The sequence below is a fragment of the Coloeus monedula genome, assembly GCF_965178545.1.
Source record: "Coloeus monedula genome assembly, chromosome: 1".
NCBI lineage: Eukaryota > Metazoa > Chordata > Aves > Passeriformes > Corvidae > Coloeus > Coloeus monedula.
In genome coordinates, this window is record NC_138781.1 from 8,360,999 (window position 1) to 8,379,805 (window position 18,807).

General features: G+C 37.7%; 1 protein-coding gene across 3 annotated transcripts in view; it reads right to left on the reverse strand.

The window, feature by feature from the left end:
- The window catches only part of LMBR1 (limb development membrane protein 1), a 69,145-nt gene that overhangs the window by 31,371 nt on the left and 18,967 nt on the right, over nucleotides 1-18,807 (reverse strand). For 2 of the 3 annotated variants that reach the window (XM_082291865.1, XM_082291864.1), the window contains one exon: nucleotides 14,032-14,135. In XM_082291865.1, coding sequence (XP_082147991.1) covers nucleotides 14,032-14,135 — 104 coding nt within the window. Of the gene's footprint in view, nucleotides 1-6,582; nucleotides 6,638-14,031; nucleotides 14,136-18,807 lie in introns of those variants that run through there. The other variant, XM_082291866.1, reaches the window with a different exon arrangement.

Here is an 18,807-nt window from a genome sequence, read left to right on the forward strand (position 1 = left end):
ACAGCCTCAGAGATATCTGATTCTCAGACTTCTAATTCTTTAAAATTCAATTGTCAAGACATTCAGAAGTTTTTATAGTTTAATCCTGAGCTACTTATGCTGCCAGGAGCACCAGGCCTAAGGGTTCATGTTTCAAGAAAAGCCTAATTTTAGCAGGAAAGGTTTTAATTATTTTAGAAGTGTTCTGACAAATTTTTAATTGCTGCTCTGGAAGGCATCATCAAAATCTTAACATGTTTCTTTTCTATTATGATTAACACAGATCTTGGATGACAAATAGCCAAAAGATACTAAAAAACAGCATATGGCCAAAAAAGGTAATTCTTCATCTGAAAAACCCAATGAAGTACAAATGGCAACAGTCCTGAAGGGATAACAGACATCATACAAGCAACTCAGAAAGCATAATTACCAAGGAAACCACCTCTTCCCTGCAGTACATTTTGTGTTGAAGGACTATCACACCACTTACAACACATTAAGACTTTTCCTGCTATGTGCATTCACACATAACACCTAGAGACTAGTTTTACTTTAGGAGATAATATGTGTGGTGATAGGTTCTTACAGCTTTTCAGTAAGGAAAATTTCTTGATAATGGAGACAAAAATATTGGGGTTTTTTTCCTGTTTAAAATTCTGTAACTACTTTGAATTATACAAACATAACAATACAAAATGCTTTGCCATTGATCTGGCACCAGTAACAAGTGAAGATCTTGCTCTGCACACTGGTTGTCCACCAAGTTTCAGGCCTCTCATATAACAGGCAGCTGGCACAGGGATCTCTCCTCACTCACAAGGGTAGTGCATAGGCAAGAAACCTGCCTGTCTGCTCCTCTCTCCATTAAGAGCCACATGTAAACTCTGGAAAGTTTAAAAGGAAATCTCTGACAACTGCCATTCTAGCAATGCTAAGGCAAGACATGCACCATCTTCCAGGAAAGTCTCTGTGGAAGATAATGTTATCTTCCGGGCAGTGGCACAACCCTGTGCCAGAAACGCACAAGTTGGTATTTTTTGGGAAAGAATGATTACATAAATGAAAGCAATCAGCCATTTTTTGTCAATTTATGCTCTGCCAATTATGATTAGAAACACAAATATTATTCTTCAGAAATTTAAGCATAGTTTTTAATGCTGTCTAATGCTAGATGGATTTTAACAGATACGTACCAAGAGTTCTTTTGTTTTAATGCTGATGAATGATTAGAAAACCTTTCAATATGTTATCTTCTCCTTTTGCAAGAGGCAAAATTCCTGGTAAAGTCGAAGAACTACAGCCCCATCCTTACCTTAAGAAAAAGTATTTCTTTGTTGGAACATTACCTGGCTATAGAGATTTTGATGAACGTATTATTAGCTCCTATAAGATGGACATTTTTGGAGCTACATTGCCAATGTGAGACATGGAATTGCTTTTGTTAACTCCTCATTTTAATTTGGTTGCAATTTTGCAGAAAAAAAAATAAAACAGCCTATCATCAATGAAATAAAAATTACGTGTTGCACACAAAACCAGAGAGCGCTAAGTTTCTATGGTGCTGAATATTTGAACACAGTTCTGCTTGGACATCTTGACCTCTTGCAAGGTAGGTAAACATCACTTTTTACACCATGCCCTGACCCATGGGGAAAGCCTGGGAAACACTTCTGCAATCATGGCACATTTAAAGTACACATGACGCTCATTGTTTTCACATGACAGAAAGGAGTCTTAGTAACCTCAAGATTTGTTCAGTGAGGGGCTGATGGCAACAAACACACATGATAACATCTGCAGGAAAAGTGGAGCCACTAAAAAAGGGAGAATTACACTGGGTATGAGGTTGGGGATGTTATATATTAACCCCAATTACATTTTTAGCATCTTTTTCAATTTGCAAGCATTAGTGAAGAGATGAGTGTCAAGCATTTCACCCATTTCTATGGCTTGACACCAGACTTGGAGCAATCTTTGCTGTGACCTATTCAAGGCAGTCCACAAACAAGTCTTGTAATAAGCAAAGGAGAAGCATTCTGCATCAGGCAACATTAAACACATACTGCATTTAGCACACTGATATTTAGTCAAGGGGTCATTACCTTATGAGACTACACAAATTACTAAGTCAAAAACAGATGCTGTAGTTTTAGGAAAACTCAGTTCATTTTTAAAATGCAGCTGCTAATGACTCAGAACCCTCATGGAGCAAGCTAAGAACATTTTAATCAAGAAGTAATATATTCAGGCCTCAGATTCGAGTTAAAAAAAAAAAAAAAACCAAAAAAAAACAAACAACAATTTCCTTGCCCATAGAAGAACCAAATACTTCAGACTGTAACCAGCACTGACTGTGTCTTCTCCCACACCACCTCTTCCCTCACAGAATCTTCCCAGCCTCTGGGGATTTTAAGATTAAAATGAGCACTTTTAATCACAACACAAGTATATTTTAAAGTTTTTCTTTATTTTCCACACAATACAAGCACGAAAAATTCAGTCATAAAACATTCCCAGCAACTTTCAGCTGACTTTTCTGTTAACATATTTTCTCAAATGGTTTCACAGTTCTTACTATGCTGTCAATGGAGGAAGAGTAGGCAGCCAAAATACTGACCTGTACCAAACTTAACAGCTACATAGGATAAGTCACAAAATTCAGAAAATTCAAAGAGAAGCAGAGACAGAGAAAAACATAATGAAAGTTCTGTTAAAAAAAAAAGAAAATTATTTCTTTGGGTACTGGCTAAAGACATGTAACAATAAGCATTAGAGTTATGCCTGCCGAGCTGGAAGTGAAGGACCAAAATCCCTCAACTAGAGCTCAAGAAAAAGATGCCTGGTGAGGAGGCCATCTATTCAGGATGCAGTACACTCACTGGAGTGATTCCTCTACCAAAGAAAACTTACGCTTCCCTCCTCAGTGTCCCAGAGGAGTATCCAAACCAAAATGTTATAGCATAGTTTGGGATCCATACCCAAACGTTCCTGTTGACACCGCTGCATGCAAATAACTCAGCAAAATAACCTGAGAACCAACATGGACTCCTTGCAGACTTGAGTCCTCATGACTGGGATAAAAAACAGTCCTTTCTCACTTTTTTCCCTAGGATTATTCAATTATCCAATGCAAGACGGAGTCCAGTGAGAATCATAATGTGAGATTCATTTATTGCCTAGCAGTTAAGGCACTGTTTCAAATACATGGATTCAAATTACTCAAGCAAAGAGCATATCCCTGGCTCTTCCACATTAGGTATCATTCTTGTAGATTTAACATAGAAATAGTATATTAGAAATACTATTCCTTCCAAATTTTGTAACAGAATACATATCAGAATACATACCAATTTCTTAAAATGAGGAAAAGCTACACAGAATGGCAGACAAAATGCAAGCACGCACTAACTGGAATAAAATAATACATCCTACAGCTGTCAGGATGGACACGACTACCCTGCTGCAGCTTGCCCTATGCAGATCTATGGACATACAACCCAAACCTTCTGGGGAGGAGGGAAATGAGAAATGAAAGGACAATCACAGTAAAATGATAACTGTCCCAGTGTTACCCCTTTCCCCCACAAGTTTGCTCTGTTGTTCCATTCACTAGCCCAGCCTTCACTAATTAGCTCTCAGATGCTCCACTCCCTCCACCTACCCAGTTTCCCAGACTTTCTAAAGCCACCTGCAACAACAACATGGGAGCTGTGGGATTTCTGACACTATGAGTCTCCCTCTAATAATTTACTTTTGGATCAGAAAGAATCTTTCCTGCTAGACTGGCCTGATAGGAAGATAAATAGATGTTTTCCAACTTCCTTATAGCTTGGCAGAGCATTAAGACAAGTAACCCGAAGTATAAAGAAAGACTTGGAATCTGTGATTGTGTTTCTGGCAGAAAGAAACCCTGAAGACTGTTACCAAAAGCAAATGACATGTACAAGCACACAGGTCACTTTTAAAAGTCTAAAGTAAGTAAAGAACACAAAAGTAAATCCCCTGAAGTCATGTCTACTACTAACGTCCTGATAGTGGGTCAATAAGCCCAAGAAGAAAGCACACTTCTAGGAACTGGTCAAAGCACCAGAATGATGGAAGTTCCTATTAGTAAGGTGAGAAACTCTTGAGAAACCTACCAGAAAAAACAGACAGGGATGGAAGAAAGTCTGTGGTTCTCCCTCCTCCCCGCCTTTGTAAATAAAGTTGTTGTCTGCCTCACAAATTCTCACTACAGATGTGCAAACTCCTTCCTTGAGATGTCAGTTTATTAAGTGATTCTTAATATAGAGCAATCCTTAACATGAAGTAATTCTACTAATACTAAATAAGTAACGTAGAATACAGATTTAAATATCACATGGTTATAAGTATCAAAATCCCACTGCTTTCCAAGAAGGAATGAGAAGTGGTGTCTGCTAGTAAAGCTTCATTTAATAAATGAAAACCCGTTAGAAAAATGTTTATTGCCTTTCTATGATTAAGACAATTATATTAAACCTTTCTGCTACCAATATAAAATTCTATGGAAATTTTCTTCTCTGTGAATTAAAATTACAATTATAGTAAATCTGTAAGTATTTTTCAATTTTAATATAAAGTAACAAAAGCACATAAACAGACTTAAAATAGAGACAAAGTTTTGCTTGTTCTGAATGGTCACTACTTGATGTCAATGGAGACGCAAATGAAGACACTGATGTGAAAATATTTAAATATTCAAATCTTAGTAAGATAGTCCTCGTGCATAAACCAGCCATTTTTATAAAACAAATCGATTTAATGTTTCTGACCATTTAATGAAATAAATCCAAACACACTGAGATGGAAGATGCTCACATTGCTTCTTGAAGCCTCTAACTCAGACACGCCAAATTCTTAGAGGCATCTGCCTGTTTCCATTGACTAAAAACGGGGTCTGAATCACAGCCATTTCAGGGATTTTGCATGTGTGAATACTTCCTTCCCAAAGCATGGCAAATTTTTCCATGAAACATTTCTGTTTTAAATTAAATTGTTACATGAATTTTATTATAAACTGACCATAAAAAAGAAAATTTTAAAAAATTACATCTCAGGGTTTTTAGATACACAGTTATCATCTACCACAAACAGAAGGATCTACAGAGGGCATTAAGATCGTTCCATCCAGACAGAATTTAAAAGCTACTTATTTCTGCCTAAAAATAAGTGTCTTAGGAAGAAAAACTAAGAGATTAAAGCTTAGCATTGGTAGACGTACCAACTGCACACTTTACAAGTAGTAGAAGTATTTAACATGTTTATTTTTGCTCATGCAGAACTCCATAAGTTATCCTAAAACCAAATAAAAAAACCAACTCCATTTATGCACTAAGAGAGCAGCAAAGGAAAATATTCTCATCTTATTCCATTTGCAGGCTTCCAGCTACGTGTTAAGGCTCTTAGCAGAAACTGTGGAAATTCTACAAAGCATAAGCATGCTACATACAGCACAAATGTGCAAGTTCAGGGCGACGTAGGCGTGGGGAAAGCACAAAAGTTCAGCAATGCAGCCCATTCCTGGCTGGGGTGAGGTGGAATAACTAATGCTCCAGTGCTAGCTTCCAAAACTGAGTAGTTTTACAGATGCCTCTACCTACTCATAATGCGTCACCTAATGCAGATTCTCACAAGAGTGCTAGAGAAGTCATAGTCAGAAAATCCACATTTCAAAATGACACCATTTTCTTTGTGCAGTATTTTTACCCCAATATTACTAACAACACTTGGTTCATCTTGTTACTCTACAAATTTCCATAGCTCAAACACATTAAAATGCTGCAAGAACACAAACTAAGCTGACACATTTTGATTTTCTATTTGCATTATAAAGTTGATCAAAAAAAGTAATTATAACCTCAACTCCACACACTGCTGCAGAAAGGCTGAACCCCTGCTCAGATAACAAAGTGGCAGTGAGGCAGCCAGTGCAGAAAAGCTGTACCAAATAAACTCCACCACCAGCTTATCTCCTGGTAGCCTATTTTTTTGTACCTTACACTGAGGCCTCTTTAAACGAAGTACCATCTAATTTATGGAAGCAACCAACTGACATTTAACTACTTCAATGAAACGGAGCACAGATCACATCTCATCACATCTTGATCCAATGTGTGCAACAACCAACATTCCCTTATTTCCCCCTCAGCTGTCCCCAGATACAGAACTGTTACTTATATTCAACAAACCACAGATCTCCTTATGCTAATATAAAAAAGGCAGATTTTTGCATATAATGACCCCAACTGACTTAAGCGAGAAGTCTTATAAAAACCTGATAAAATATTTTATATAGCTACAAAACCAAATTCACATTAAGCCATTATTCCTCATATGACAAGTTTCTCTCTCCTGGCCACTGATTCTTGAATTTTTTTATCTCGCTCTCAGTGAAACATGATGTGACCTTAAGCTGTCAAATACATGTTACTTACCTGCCCTGCACAGCCTTTGATCCTAAATGTCCAAATACAGACATTTAGCCCAAAAAAAAAAAAAATATTATATGTGCTGAAGTCAAGATTTTGAAATACAAAAGAATAGTAATACAACCAGGATTCCCAACTTCTTTTGACTTACCTGTAGTAATTGTCAGGCTCTTACATCATTGTGAAAGGACAGCAAACAGACATCGCTGCAAACAGACATCACTTTTACAAAGGTATTTTTATTTCACACTAATCTACAGCAGAGTTACAGATTCCAGTCACAGATTCACAAAAGTAGCCCAAACAATCACCAAACTCTTCATGCACTAATTTGCTAATACATATACCTGTAAGATAAGAACATTTTTCTTTCCTCTGCAGAAGTGCAAATGAAGGACTTGGTAAAGCTGTAATGTAACATGTTTTCAGAGTTGTAACCCTTGTCAATGTGACATGCTAACAAGTTATACTAAACTTTCTCATCTTCCCTTTCCATCCAATTTATAAGCTCTTCTCATACTTAATATTAGATGGGGCTGTCCTCTATATTACTAATTCCAAATACACTTCACATTTAGCTGTGTACAAGCTGTTTCTGAGACTTCAGCGGACGCAGGAAGCCCACAAAAGTTCCAGATAGGCATCATCCTTAATGCAAGATTTACAGTTAAATACAGTCCTTAGCTCTGCACCTTACATCCTACAAATTAAGTTACGGGTTTGTACAACTGCCAGCTAGGTATGCTTCTAATAGGGAGAAGGAAAAATCATGACCAAGTTACTTGCCAAATCAAAATCCCAGAATAATCAGGATCTGCTTCCAAACAACAACAAACTCTAATAAATTTTAGGTGTTGTCATTTTAAAGGCCTCCAGTTTAAAAACTAGACTTCATATCTGAACTTAACATGTTAGCTTATGTCAAAAATACAAATCCAAACAGCTGCCTTTGATGTGACTGATTAAACAACTTTTGTTTCTGGTATTACTAATGGAATGAGTAAATGGGTTGTAATATAATGTACAATAATTCAGTTACATACTAGTAAACATTTCATAGACATCATGCAGAATGATTTTATGGACAAATAAATATGAGCTTAAATGCCAAATAAACATCCACTGTTAACAGGGCACCTCAAGACTATTTGGTGAGCTATGACACAGAGTGGCCTGTGGGTATTGCAGTCAGAGGTACAAGCAAAAAGCATAAAGCACAGGCAAATGCTGTTTGCAAACAAGGCTCAACTCTCCAAATCCCTTTTACAGAAAAATCGCGGCAAATTTTAAAAACTGACTGATTTTAATTAGAGATTATTTCATATTGGAAAGAATTTCCAAGCCACTTATGTGCCAGTATTTTGCAATATAGGAACGAATTTCTCTCCGTGAAAATCTGCTTGAGATAAGCAAAAAAGTTGCTAAAAGTAAATACTTCAAAACTAACTTTGAACATACTTCCTACATTGTCATCACACACTGAAATGTCTTTTATAGTAGTGTACACCTATCAGAGTTCTAGTGGTACAAACAGCAAAGCTGGGAGTACAGATTTTCTACATGGAAAAACACAGAAATTAGAATTTCCATACCCACTAAGAAATAAAAAAGCAGCAGGTTCACTTTTCACTATATTTATTACTGTGTTTCTTTTACTTGGAGTTTGCAAATACAATGCATTGCAACACAATACATCAGGAACTTAAGTTTAGTTCAGTCCTATTTCACAGCGACATGACTAGGAAAAGTCATTGCTATTGATAAATATAAAGTGGATCAAATCACACACTGAGGACATGGGAGACATACACACTGTGCTTGTTCAGCAAGCTAACAACAGAGTATAGCAAAAAAAAGCAGTTTCAAAAAATGTTAATGATAGTATTTTGCAAAACTTCAACTTTTCACCTTCTCCCCAATTAAGTAATTTTACTCACAAAACATTTTTAAAAGCCATGCTTCAGTAAAAGAGATGAAGAGAAGAAATCTGCCTTTAAGAGCAGAAACCCCTGCATTTTACTATCTGGAAAGGAACTACACCCCACATTTTACTTGCATGGGTTAAGCTGCAGCAGCTAACACAGGCAGGGCTCTACAGCCACAACAGCCAAATCTTTATACAGTAGCAAGCACAACACAATAAATGTTCTGAACACTGGCCCAGCTCACCTGCCTTCAGCATATGAATAAACTGCTACATTTTTAAGTGGTGTTTTTATTAAAATAAACTGAGAATTTGGGAAGAGCCATCAAGGAAAGGCAAGCAGATGAAGGGACTAGCTGACACATAACAATAGCTGGTGAAATATTACTCTTATTTTCTGTAATAAACACCAAGATCAAAACATTACGCAAGTTAAATTTCCTTGAAAGGTTCTCAGCAGGAGTTTTCCTTTTTGTTTGTGCAGTACGCGATTTCCTCTCACCCACAAAAAACATACCAAGAATGTGCATGTGCCACTAACACTAAGCAGCACTTCCTTAATCACTCATTTCCAACAATTTATGGATGATCAGTGGCAAAAACGAGCAAAAATAATGAAAGCATGCAATGAAAGCTCATTGAGACAAACCGGCTTGGACTTCCTACTCATTTCTGTGTCTCTTTAAGATGGGGGTCTGATACAAATTAGCCACTGGGAAAAAAGTCATCTGGTCATAAAATACAGTACAGGGTCACTTTTATGTAAGTTTGCCAAAAGGGACATAAACCAGGACAATTTCAAACTGTGACACAGGATAGAAGTATATTAAAAAAATCTTTGTTCCTCCTCCATTGTGCTGTCATGTTGCTCAGCTTTATAGACATTCTGAGCACCAGCTCTGGCCTCTTCGCTTCCACCTGGTCTACCTAATTAATTAAGCAAGGAAGTTACCTCAAATTTTTGTACTATTTGTTTTTATTATCATGCACTTCTTTTGATGTTCCAGGAGTTAACCTCTTAATCCACAGACTCTGTGTGTTGTGTTGTGAACATTTTGGGATGTCTGGATAATTTGGATAATTGGTCAGGATGTTGCTGTCGCTCATGTTAAACTTTATGCTATGACTTCAAGTTCAAAGATCAGTATTAAGGTAATATACTTCATAAAACCTTTTTAAAACTCTACACTTCTGATTATGCAATACCTAGTTTTTCCAGTTTCTCGCTGTGGTAAATTGCACTATTTGTACTTTCTTACGAGGAAATTACTCCAAAATGTCTTTCTCTTTGTCAACTTCAAATAAATACAAATTTCCATTGAAGTTACATCAAGAGAAAGCATATTTTAAAGGTCAAGAAAAGGTATAGCAATTATCTCCTCAAAAATGTCTGCCTCCTTCACACAGCAGCACACATGCAATTTTCTGTGCAGTCTGTTACCACACATGGAAACATCAGCACTATGACCTACTCAACTGCAAATAGCACAATTTTTCTTTTTTTGGGTTAATGATAAAGAATGAGGCTAATTCAGACATTAAGAAACACTGTTGACAACTTTGTTTCATAACTGCTATAGAATCCGAGCACATCAGTGACAAAGAACTAAAAGATTATCTAAACAAGAAACATAACTTTATGCACAGACTCTACAAAGGAAGACAAGAAGAACAGAGAAAGATGTAAAACAGTTTTTAATACTGGTGCAAGAGATTAAAGTGATATCAGGTACTCCAACAGCTCAGTTAATAGCACTGGCTGAGGCATAATGTATCACAATTCCAAGTCTAGAAAAATCCAATTCCTATGTGTGCACAAAAATACATGTGTGCATCCATACACACATGGCAGATACACAAGGATGTACATGCATATACATATATATCTTATACACCTCCAGTATTGGCTGGATTATTATTATTGTCCTGACATCTGAACTCTTCAAGTGCCATTAAATGGAAATGAACAAAAGCAAAGAGCAGCACTTAAGCTCTTTAGAAGGGCATAGTCAACCCACTTAGGTTCCAAAATGCCCTTTCTGATTTCACACAGTGGATTTTATGAAAAACTAGCAGAGAATCAGTTTGAATTCCAGTGCAGCACTGCATCCATCCATGGCCAGTGCCTCACTTCCCTGTTTCTCTCCTCTGCACAATAGGCAAGCCCTTGGTTGTTTTAAACTGCTGCCCTGGGGAATCCAAGTGAGTCTCTAAGAGGGGCCATGTGCCATTTAGAAAGCATATTAGCAGCCAGGGAAAAGAGCCATATGAAATTGGAAGATGGTTAATCAAACCCATTCTGATTCTGAATAGTTAAGGAAGCAATGCTACCATTCAGGAACATAGAAAGAAAAGTAATACAAAGCTCTCAACAGTAATCTATGAACTATCTGAAATATCAGGGTTGGAAAAAAAAAGAATCCCACATATTACAGTCAATACATAAAATCAACTTTTATAGCACAGTCTGTGATAAACAGATGGCTAAAATCTTCAGGAGTCAGACCCATACATGACAATGACTGAAATTACTGTTGCTATTTAAGCTGAACAAAGACATCCATTAAAAATGAAAAAAAAAAATTTCAATTTCAGGAATGAAACTCTTTTAATTATGCATTTTCAGAACTTTAATAAAAGCCCAACACGTAATTCATATATGAACACCTTCAAATAGACATCCTCACTGCACACACCTATATCCCAAGTGACCTATTTAGTCATTATGATGAAGGTAATTCAATGACAGGATGACCTGCATAAAAGCTTCCAATGGAACAGTCTTTTTATCCAAATTTTGATTCGAGCTGGGTATCTAGAATCAACTGCTTTCCCAACTCCCAAATGAAAGATTAAAGATCCATGCCAAATCTCTTTACTGAATGTCTTCACATTTACAGTAGATCATTCTTCTCTTAAATGCTACAAGTTTTGCCAAATATATGAAATGTTCTTTTAAATTGAGACCACTAAAATCTGGTTTTCCCAGTGAACAGTAATAACATTAGAACACTGTTTTATCTCTCTGGTCTATTAGTTTGATGTGATGAATGACAAAATATTACTTTTTTTATAAAAATTACACTAAATTATTTGTTCAAATGCCAAAATTCTACAAAGTAATCGCAGTCTCAAAATCTTCTCAGAAAAGAGGTAAGAAACATGACGAAAATCTAGTAAAATTAAAAGACAATGGGAAATACCCTTCCTTCACAGATGCTAGAACTGAAAACCTTACATGTAATCCTGATTTCAATTAATTATGAATTTTCCCAGATTCTAATGACCCAATTATGTGATGTAATTCTTTAAAACATGTATAGCAATTATTACAAGTAGAATCACTTATCTACATCAGCACCTGAAAAGAACAGCACATTTAATTTCAACTATCAGCTTAGTCCAGAAGTGCCATCTGCCACTTACTTTCCAAGAAAAGCAATCAGAGACAAGGTATGTTCATATTACAACAGATCACAATTCCTCAGTCTTGACCAGCAGCTTTAAGGCTCACACAAAACAGGCAGAACAATTCCATCCATTTTGGATAATTTTAAACAGAGCAGTGAGGTAGAACAGACATTGGATAAAGGCCTGGAGTATTTTTACCAGGAATCACACTTGGCTTCTGGGATGTTCCAAAAACATCCAGAACTCAAAAAAAAAATTCCAAAATGGAATTCCCTCCCCTGGGTTTTGATACTAAAAGCAAAACTACACTAAAGCACCAACAATCATCCTTTCCCTGGCATCTGCAGAAGACTATGGTTCTGTCTTATCCATCTCACCTCACAAATGCTTTCAAGCATAAACGTGCAATGATGATCTGATTTATCTTGAATGGGATTTACTGATAGCCACTATCATCAGAAAATTACACTTTAACTATTAAAAGTTTCATGTAAAGTGCAAGTTTCATGTAGCTGCGATACACAGAGCATCTGTTGGAGCCAACAGAACTCTACAAGCAGAAGTACCTTACCCAGTATGCTAATGGACAGCATCCTTGGTTTTGTTGGATTGCAGGAGATAAAAACCCCACTGTAATTAGTTAACTTATTTTTTAGAAGAAAAGATAAATATTAGCCGTGGCTAGATAGTTAAGTGTCAAAAGGAAAATGGAGTGGCCTCCACATGAAAACTGGAAGGACAGAGTTGCTAAAAGTTCTCAGCCCTGTATATACCTGAAGTGAAGGAAGAAGAAAGTAGAGTGTTTTCCAGCAAAAATGGACAAGCAGGGTTAAACCAGCAGTCCATCACCAAACTCCTTGGAAGCTGAATGCTTTCATTTGGTCACCCAAATTCATAACTGAAGTGACCTGGATACTTCTGCAGTTTGGTCAATGCACAGCAATGCTGCAGCAGCATCAGCTCAGTGCAGGTGACACCAGACAACATCTACCCACCACCTGGGCTGGGCCCTGCAGGTGTTTTCTGACATAGCTGCATTGCTGTAACCCCCCAGTACCTTCTGCTACAGAATAAAGTCTCTGTTTCTCCACATTATTTTCTCTGAATTAAAATTTTCCTTCACACAGTAGTTTCTAAGTTGTTTGTTTTGCTGTCCTCTGTTTTTTCTCAAGTGAACCAAAAACTTGAATGCAGCACTTCAGTTTAGTTTTCCCTAATCCCACCAAGAACCAAAATGGCAACTTCACTGCCTTCATGCCAGTTCCTGTCAATGCAACCAGGAATGATGTTTACCTTCCAAATACAATTATCCCCTAGTGACTTTACATTACATGCCGTGCTTCAATGACTCATACTCTTTTGCATCCATCTTTAATTCATTTCATCCTCCAGATTTCAAGATCACTTTCCAAGCCCCTTTGCTTTCTGAAAACTGTCATCCAAAGGGAGCAGAATTCCCCCAAGTGTAGTATCATCAAAAACAAAAGCGTTATCATTTGGATGATAAAGATTAATGGTAACGTGCTACAATTGGTCCCAGTCAGTCACTGCAGTTTAATCTATCTCATATTTATGATTTGAAATTAATTTTGATGTGCCTCCCATTATAGTAATTTTTCACTGTGTTTCTTTATGTTCATGTATTAATACAATCGTTATCTCATTGTTCAAAAATTGCCTTGCCAAATTCCCTGCTTCACCAAAATACTCAGCTCTCTCAACCTGAATATTTTCAATGAAGTTGAATATTTTATGATATTCTTTACCCATTTAAGACAGTTTTCTTAACATATTATTGTTAATACTGGCCACATTTAAACCTTTTTTGGGATGTTTGTAATCTTTAAAATTCACAAATCAAGCTTGTTTTCTCAGGGTCATGTGTTATTTAATCACCGTTCCCATTAGCAAGAAACCTGTCCTTCTTCTCCTTGTTATTTTATTTCTTATGCATTTTTTGAACCTTCTCTCCTTCTAACATCCCAAAAAAGTTATCTTCCAAAAAATAAAATCTTGATTGAATTGTTTTGCTCAAAAGAGAGCTAAGTAATTTTCTTGATCTCAGTATATGTGGGTTTTAAGAAGTCCTTTTTCCCCCATAGGTCTGGCCTGTGCGAGAGTGCGCAGCTGTATGTACACCTTCACATAAGCACACACATCCCAGCACCAAATCCTCCCCAGTCTGTAATATTAGTTTCATCAGAAACGAGGGCTGAAAATGAAATATATACTGCAATTACTCTGTATTTAATAGTGTTTTCCTACCTTTTTCAAGCCAGCAAATCCTTCTGATTCCAGAAAGAAAAACGCAAAGGGCATCAATACAAACAAACACAGATTCGAAAAAAGAGAGGCAAGATTCCACAAACCTGAAACAAACAAGAAAAGGTTTACACTATAAGTTTCTATATTTTTACAGTTAAATATACAACATTTTCTTCCCTTACATATAACAATGTAGTATATGTACATGTGCCAAGGGTTTATGGGTATAGTTATTTACAGGTCACTGCTGAAAAACTTCCATTTCTCTGCATAATGATCTTCAAACAAAAACTGGATACAACTTACCTTTCAGCAGTAAATGTCTGAAACCTTGGGAGACAGACTGCAAGCTCAGGAGTACTACTTCCACAAACTCACTGAAGGCTCTTTAGAGAACCATTGTAGAAATTTTCAGGACAGAAGTATTTTACTACTCTCAGTGCATCTCACAAAATCCAGTTCTGTATATTTCCTTCCTCTCATATTTTTTCAAGAGAAACTTCAGCAAACCATGGAATTTAACATGAGCAGCACACAAATGCCATTGTCACCTCCAAATCAGAAGAAGATATCATGGTAACAGCAGCCTTCCACAATGGAATGATTGGCTTAGCAGGCAAAAGGAGAGCAGTAGATATTTTTATCTCAGCTTTATAAGGCTTTCAACATCATCTCCCATTAACCCACTCATCGCTTAATTAATGAGGTATGGGCAAGGTAAATGGACTCTGAGGTGGACTGAACACTGGCTGAGCTTCTGGGCTCCCAGGGTTGTGCCACCAGTGGTATGTACACCCCAGAGGGCTGATGGTGGGTTAAACAACTTCACTGGTGACCTGGGGGGTGGGAGAGGACACATCCCCAGCAAATCTGCTCAACAGACAGGATAGGGAGGAGCAGTCTCCTGCAGCTCTGATGAACCTCAACAGGCTAGACAGAAGGACAGAGAGCAGAGAAGAGTGGACTTAGGGAGATTTAAACAGTATATATATATGTATAAGATGAGGGAGAGAAAGGAAAACAGTCAGATCTTCACAGTGGTATCTAGTGAATTGAGAAGAGGCAATAAGCATGAACTGAAAAACTGGAAAATCTACTTACTCATAAAAGGGAAGGAAAAAAAACCCAAACAAAAACTAAAAATCCCAAACATTTTCCACTGCCACTGTACACAAGCAGTGAAACAGGTTGCCCACAGGTTTTGTAATCTCCATCCTTCAACATACTCAAACCTAAAAGAGGAGTGCCTTGAGCAGCCTTCTATGACTGACCCTGCTTGGAGCAGGCTATTTCCAGAGGTCTTTCCAACCTCAACCGTTCTGTGATCTATGTGAAAAATCAGCAACTGACTACAAGGAGGACATCTGTAAGACACATGTGACACCTGCAGGAAGAGAAAGGGTTTAGAAAACAACCTGAAGTGATAGCTAATCTCCATTAGAGTATCTGCTCTACTAAGATTTTCTAAGCTGCACACTTACTGAAGAGCCAGTTTCTGGTGCCTAAACATGAATCCATCATCAATCACCCTATCAGAAGTTGTGTAGGATGCAGTGCTTCTTCTTTATTAAAGCAGAAGCTTATCTGCAATTTAGCACCTAACAGGTCTAACTACTGTCACATGTTCTACATCCTAAAAAAAAAATTCTGTAGAGAAAAACAGGCTTAGTTTCCCACCTTCTCCAAGGCACACACATTTCCATAATTCTGCAGGACTATGTTATATCACCTGAATATCACTCAAAAAAAGAATATTCCCCCATGATAAGAAAATCTGAACTAACAGCTTCATTTGTTTCCTTCTTCCCATGTACAGGCTTGCTCCTTTTTCTCTTGAAATTGTCCATTTTGTAAAGAATAGGGAAGGAAAGAGACATTTACTGGATGTCTGGGGTATTCATTATCAAGAGAAATTTCTGTAGTTAGATCCAAATGTAAAATAGTTAGCAGTGATCTTTGCCTGCACCCTCTCAAAAAGTGCTTCTGCCATATAACTCCTTTTTGCTCAAATGACAGCATTCGAATTTGAAGGAGAAATAAAAGAGAGAAGGAGGGGGACAGGGGCCAAAAGAACCTCTTCAGCAATTGATAGCAGCAGGATACCAGCAACCAAACCCAGCCAAATAGGCTACAGAAAACAAAACACGAAAATTCCAAAAGATGCGTGAAATATAACACTCATTTGCTAAAGAAAACAGACTGCCTAAAGGTGGCTAAACTCCAGTTAACAAAGAGGGGGATTTTTCCTTTAGAATTTGCTTTGCCAGGAAGCTCCTGTTACCATTTGAGAAACATTCAGGCATAGCAACATCAGCAAGAATGTCATTAACAGCCCTTACGAGGGGACATTAACTTCAGCAGTCTGCGCCTTTTTTTTCCCCAAAAAAGACACCAGAGTAAGAATATAAATACAACTAGATGGGGGTAGGAGTCTTATTTCAGCAGTTTTCTCTAACTGAAGACAGAATGCATTCAGTTACCTAATGCAAAGTTCAATATCTGCTTGTCCTAATTTCAGCAGCTCTATTACATGTGTATCTTACAACATAAAACAGTGCTTAGGAGCTGCAGAGGACACAGAGCATTTTAAGGGGGGGGGGGGGAGACTGGTGCACATCCAGGGCGAATTTTTAAAAGTTAAAATCCAGAAATTAACACATTAGTAGCATACAGGAACCACATTTACAGAATATTAAACTACAGAGCTACAATATGCACACAAAGTTACGAGAGGCAAGGATAGTGCTGTTCTGCTGCCGACAGACACATGCACTTTCCTCAAAGTAAGAGTCCTCTGTATTTCTTACCCTAATCTGGTAGTTCAGAAATCAAATTAAAATAGACCCAGAAAAAGAATTATTTTCTACTACACTGACTGCATCATAAAATTACATGAGACACTTGCAGACATCAACATATAGAAAAGCTTTAAGCAGTCAATTAGAACTTTTTTCCTTTGCATTTGCAGTGACCTAAGACTGTACCCCATAAAACAAGCTAATAAAACATAAAAATTAAAAATTTCCCAGTCTTAGGCAAACAGATTAGATCGTGAGCATTTTCCCATTTTTCTTATTCATGGCAGTTTCATTACGTTTTACCCCCACCTGCTGGTTGTACCCAACAGCAGCACATGGGAACACCGCTGTCAGAACTAGTCTTACTTCAGCACGTATTAATTAGGTAAGAGTGTTTATGCTGGATACAGGTTTGGCCTTTCTGCCTAGTTTCAAAAGTTTGAGGCATATATTTTCTACTTTTTTATTTGCCAGCAGTAATGCAACAATCTACAGAATAAAACCCCTCAGTGTCAGGTTCAAGTACCTCAGATGATAGCTGTAATCGATAAATCTAGGGGGGGGAAGTGTTTTAAAGCAACACAAATGCTCCCATTTGATAACATTTACAAAGCAGTTCATAAACCATACGTGAAGGCTGTGTAGGCAGAGTCTTATGGGCATGTGAGCACTTCTGAGCTCGGGTGCCGGTGCCAGGGCTGTGAGCTCCCAAAGCCGCACAGGTTTCCCCCTCTGACAGCGCCGGGCACGGGACGGGATTCGAGCGGGGCGATCCCGGCGAGTGCCACGCGGGGGAGCCCTTGCTCCAGGGAACGGATCCGCACCGGCGCCCGGCCCAGCCCCGATCCAAAAACTCCCAGATCCAAAACCCGCCTCGCATCACCGGAACCCACCCAAGGTCCACCGCGGTCACGCCTACCCCTTTGCCATACACACTTACACCTGGAAACACCAAGATGCTGAATTTCCCTTCTCGCTAGCCACTGCTGCTGGACTTACGGAATATAAATTATACTGTGTATCCATAAAGTGGTATTTTCAAACATTAGCACAGCAAAATCAAAAGATGGTCACTGGAAAATTCAAAGGCCTCCCTATTTAACAGCAACTATTCCAGCAGATTTCATACTAAACCAAATCTTCTCAAGCAACAACTGACAGAGTAAAAATTTCTGAACTGGTTATTATACAATTTCCAGTCTCTGATGCATTTTTTTGTCTTTTTTCCAAAGGCGATTCAGACACGGAAGGATTACTCTCCATTAACTTTTTGAGGGAAGTAAAGAAGAAAAATGCCTGAGCAGCTAAATCCATGTGAAAAATGAGATTCAGCTTGGGTTCTTCCTCCCATGTAGGAGACATACCAAATTAGCAATCCCCCATGACATGTCACAAACAGGTCATAGAATAACTCAACTAGAAAGAACCTGTAAAGTCACATAGTCTGATCTGCCCTTAAAACAGCCAAACTGCAGGTGCCATCAGGCTGCTCAGGGCTTTGGCCACCTGAGTTTTGGAAAAATTTCAAGATCTCCCAGTTTCTCTGGACAACTTTTTTCAACGTCCAGCCATCCCCACTGTGAAGAATCATTCCTTTATGTCCTACAAATATCCCTTCTTGCCTCTCACTTCACAAAAAAACCAAAACAAAACAAACCCCCAAACAAAATCTTTGCAAGTTAGGGATCTGAAAATTAATGGACTTGTTATGTTTGAATATTATTACACATTAAGCAAAAAGCATACACTTTTCAGAGAAAAGTCCTCCAAAGTGAAATTACTATCTCTTCCCAAGACTAAAGAGGACGCCACAGTTAACTTGTAAATTATTTATACCAGATTAAATAAATTGTTTCACATAGTGAACATACCTTCTCCAGACAAACCTAGCAAAGATCTTGTTTTCACCAGTTATTTTATCACACATCTTTGCCACAATACTTACGTTCCACAATTTTCCTTGTTTACACATAAATCA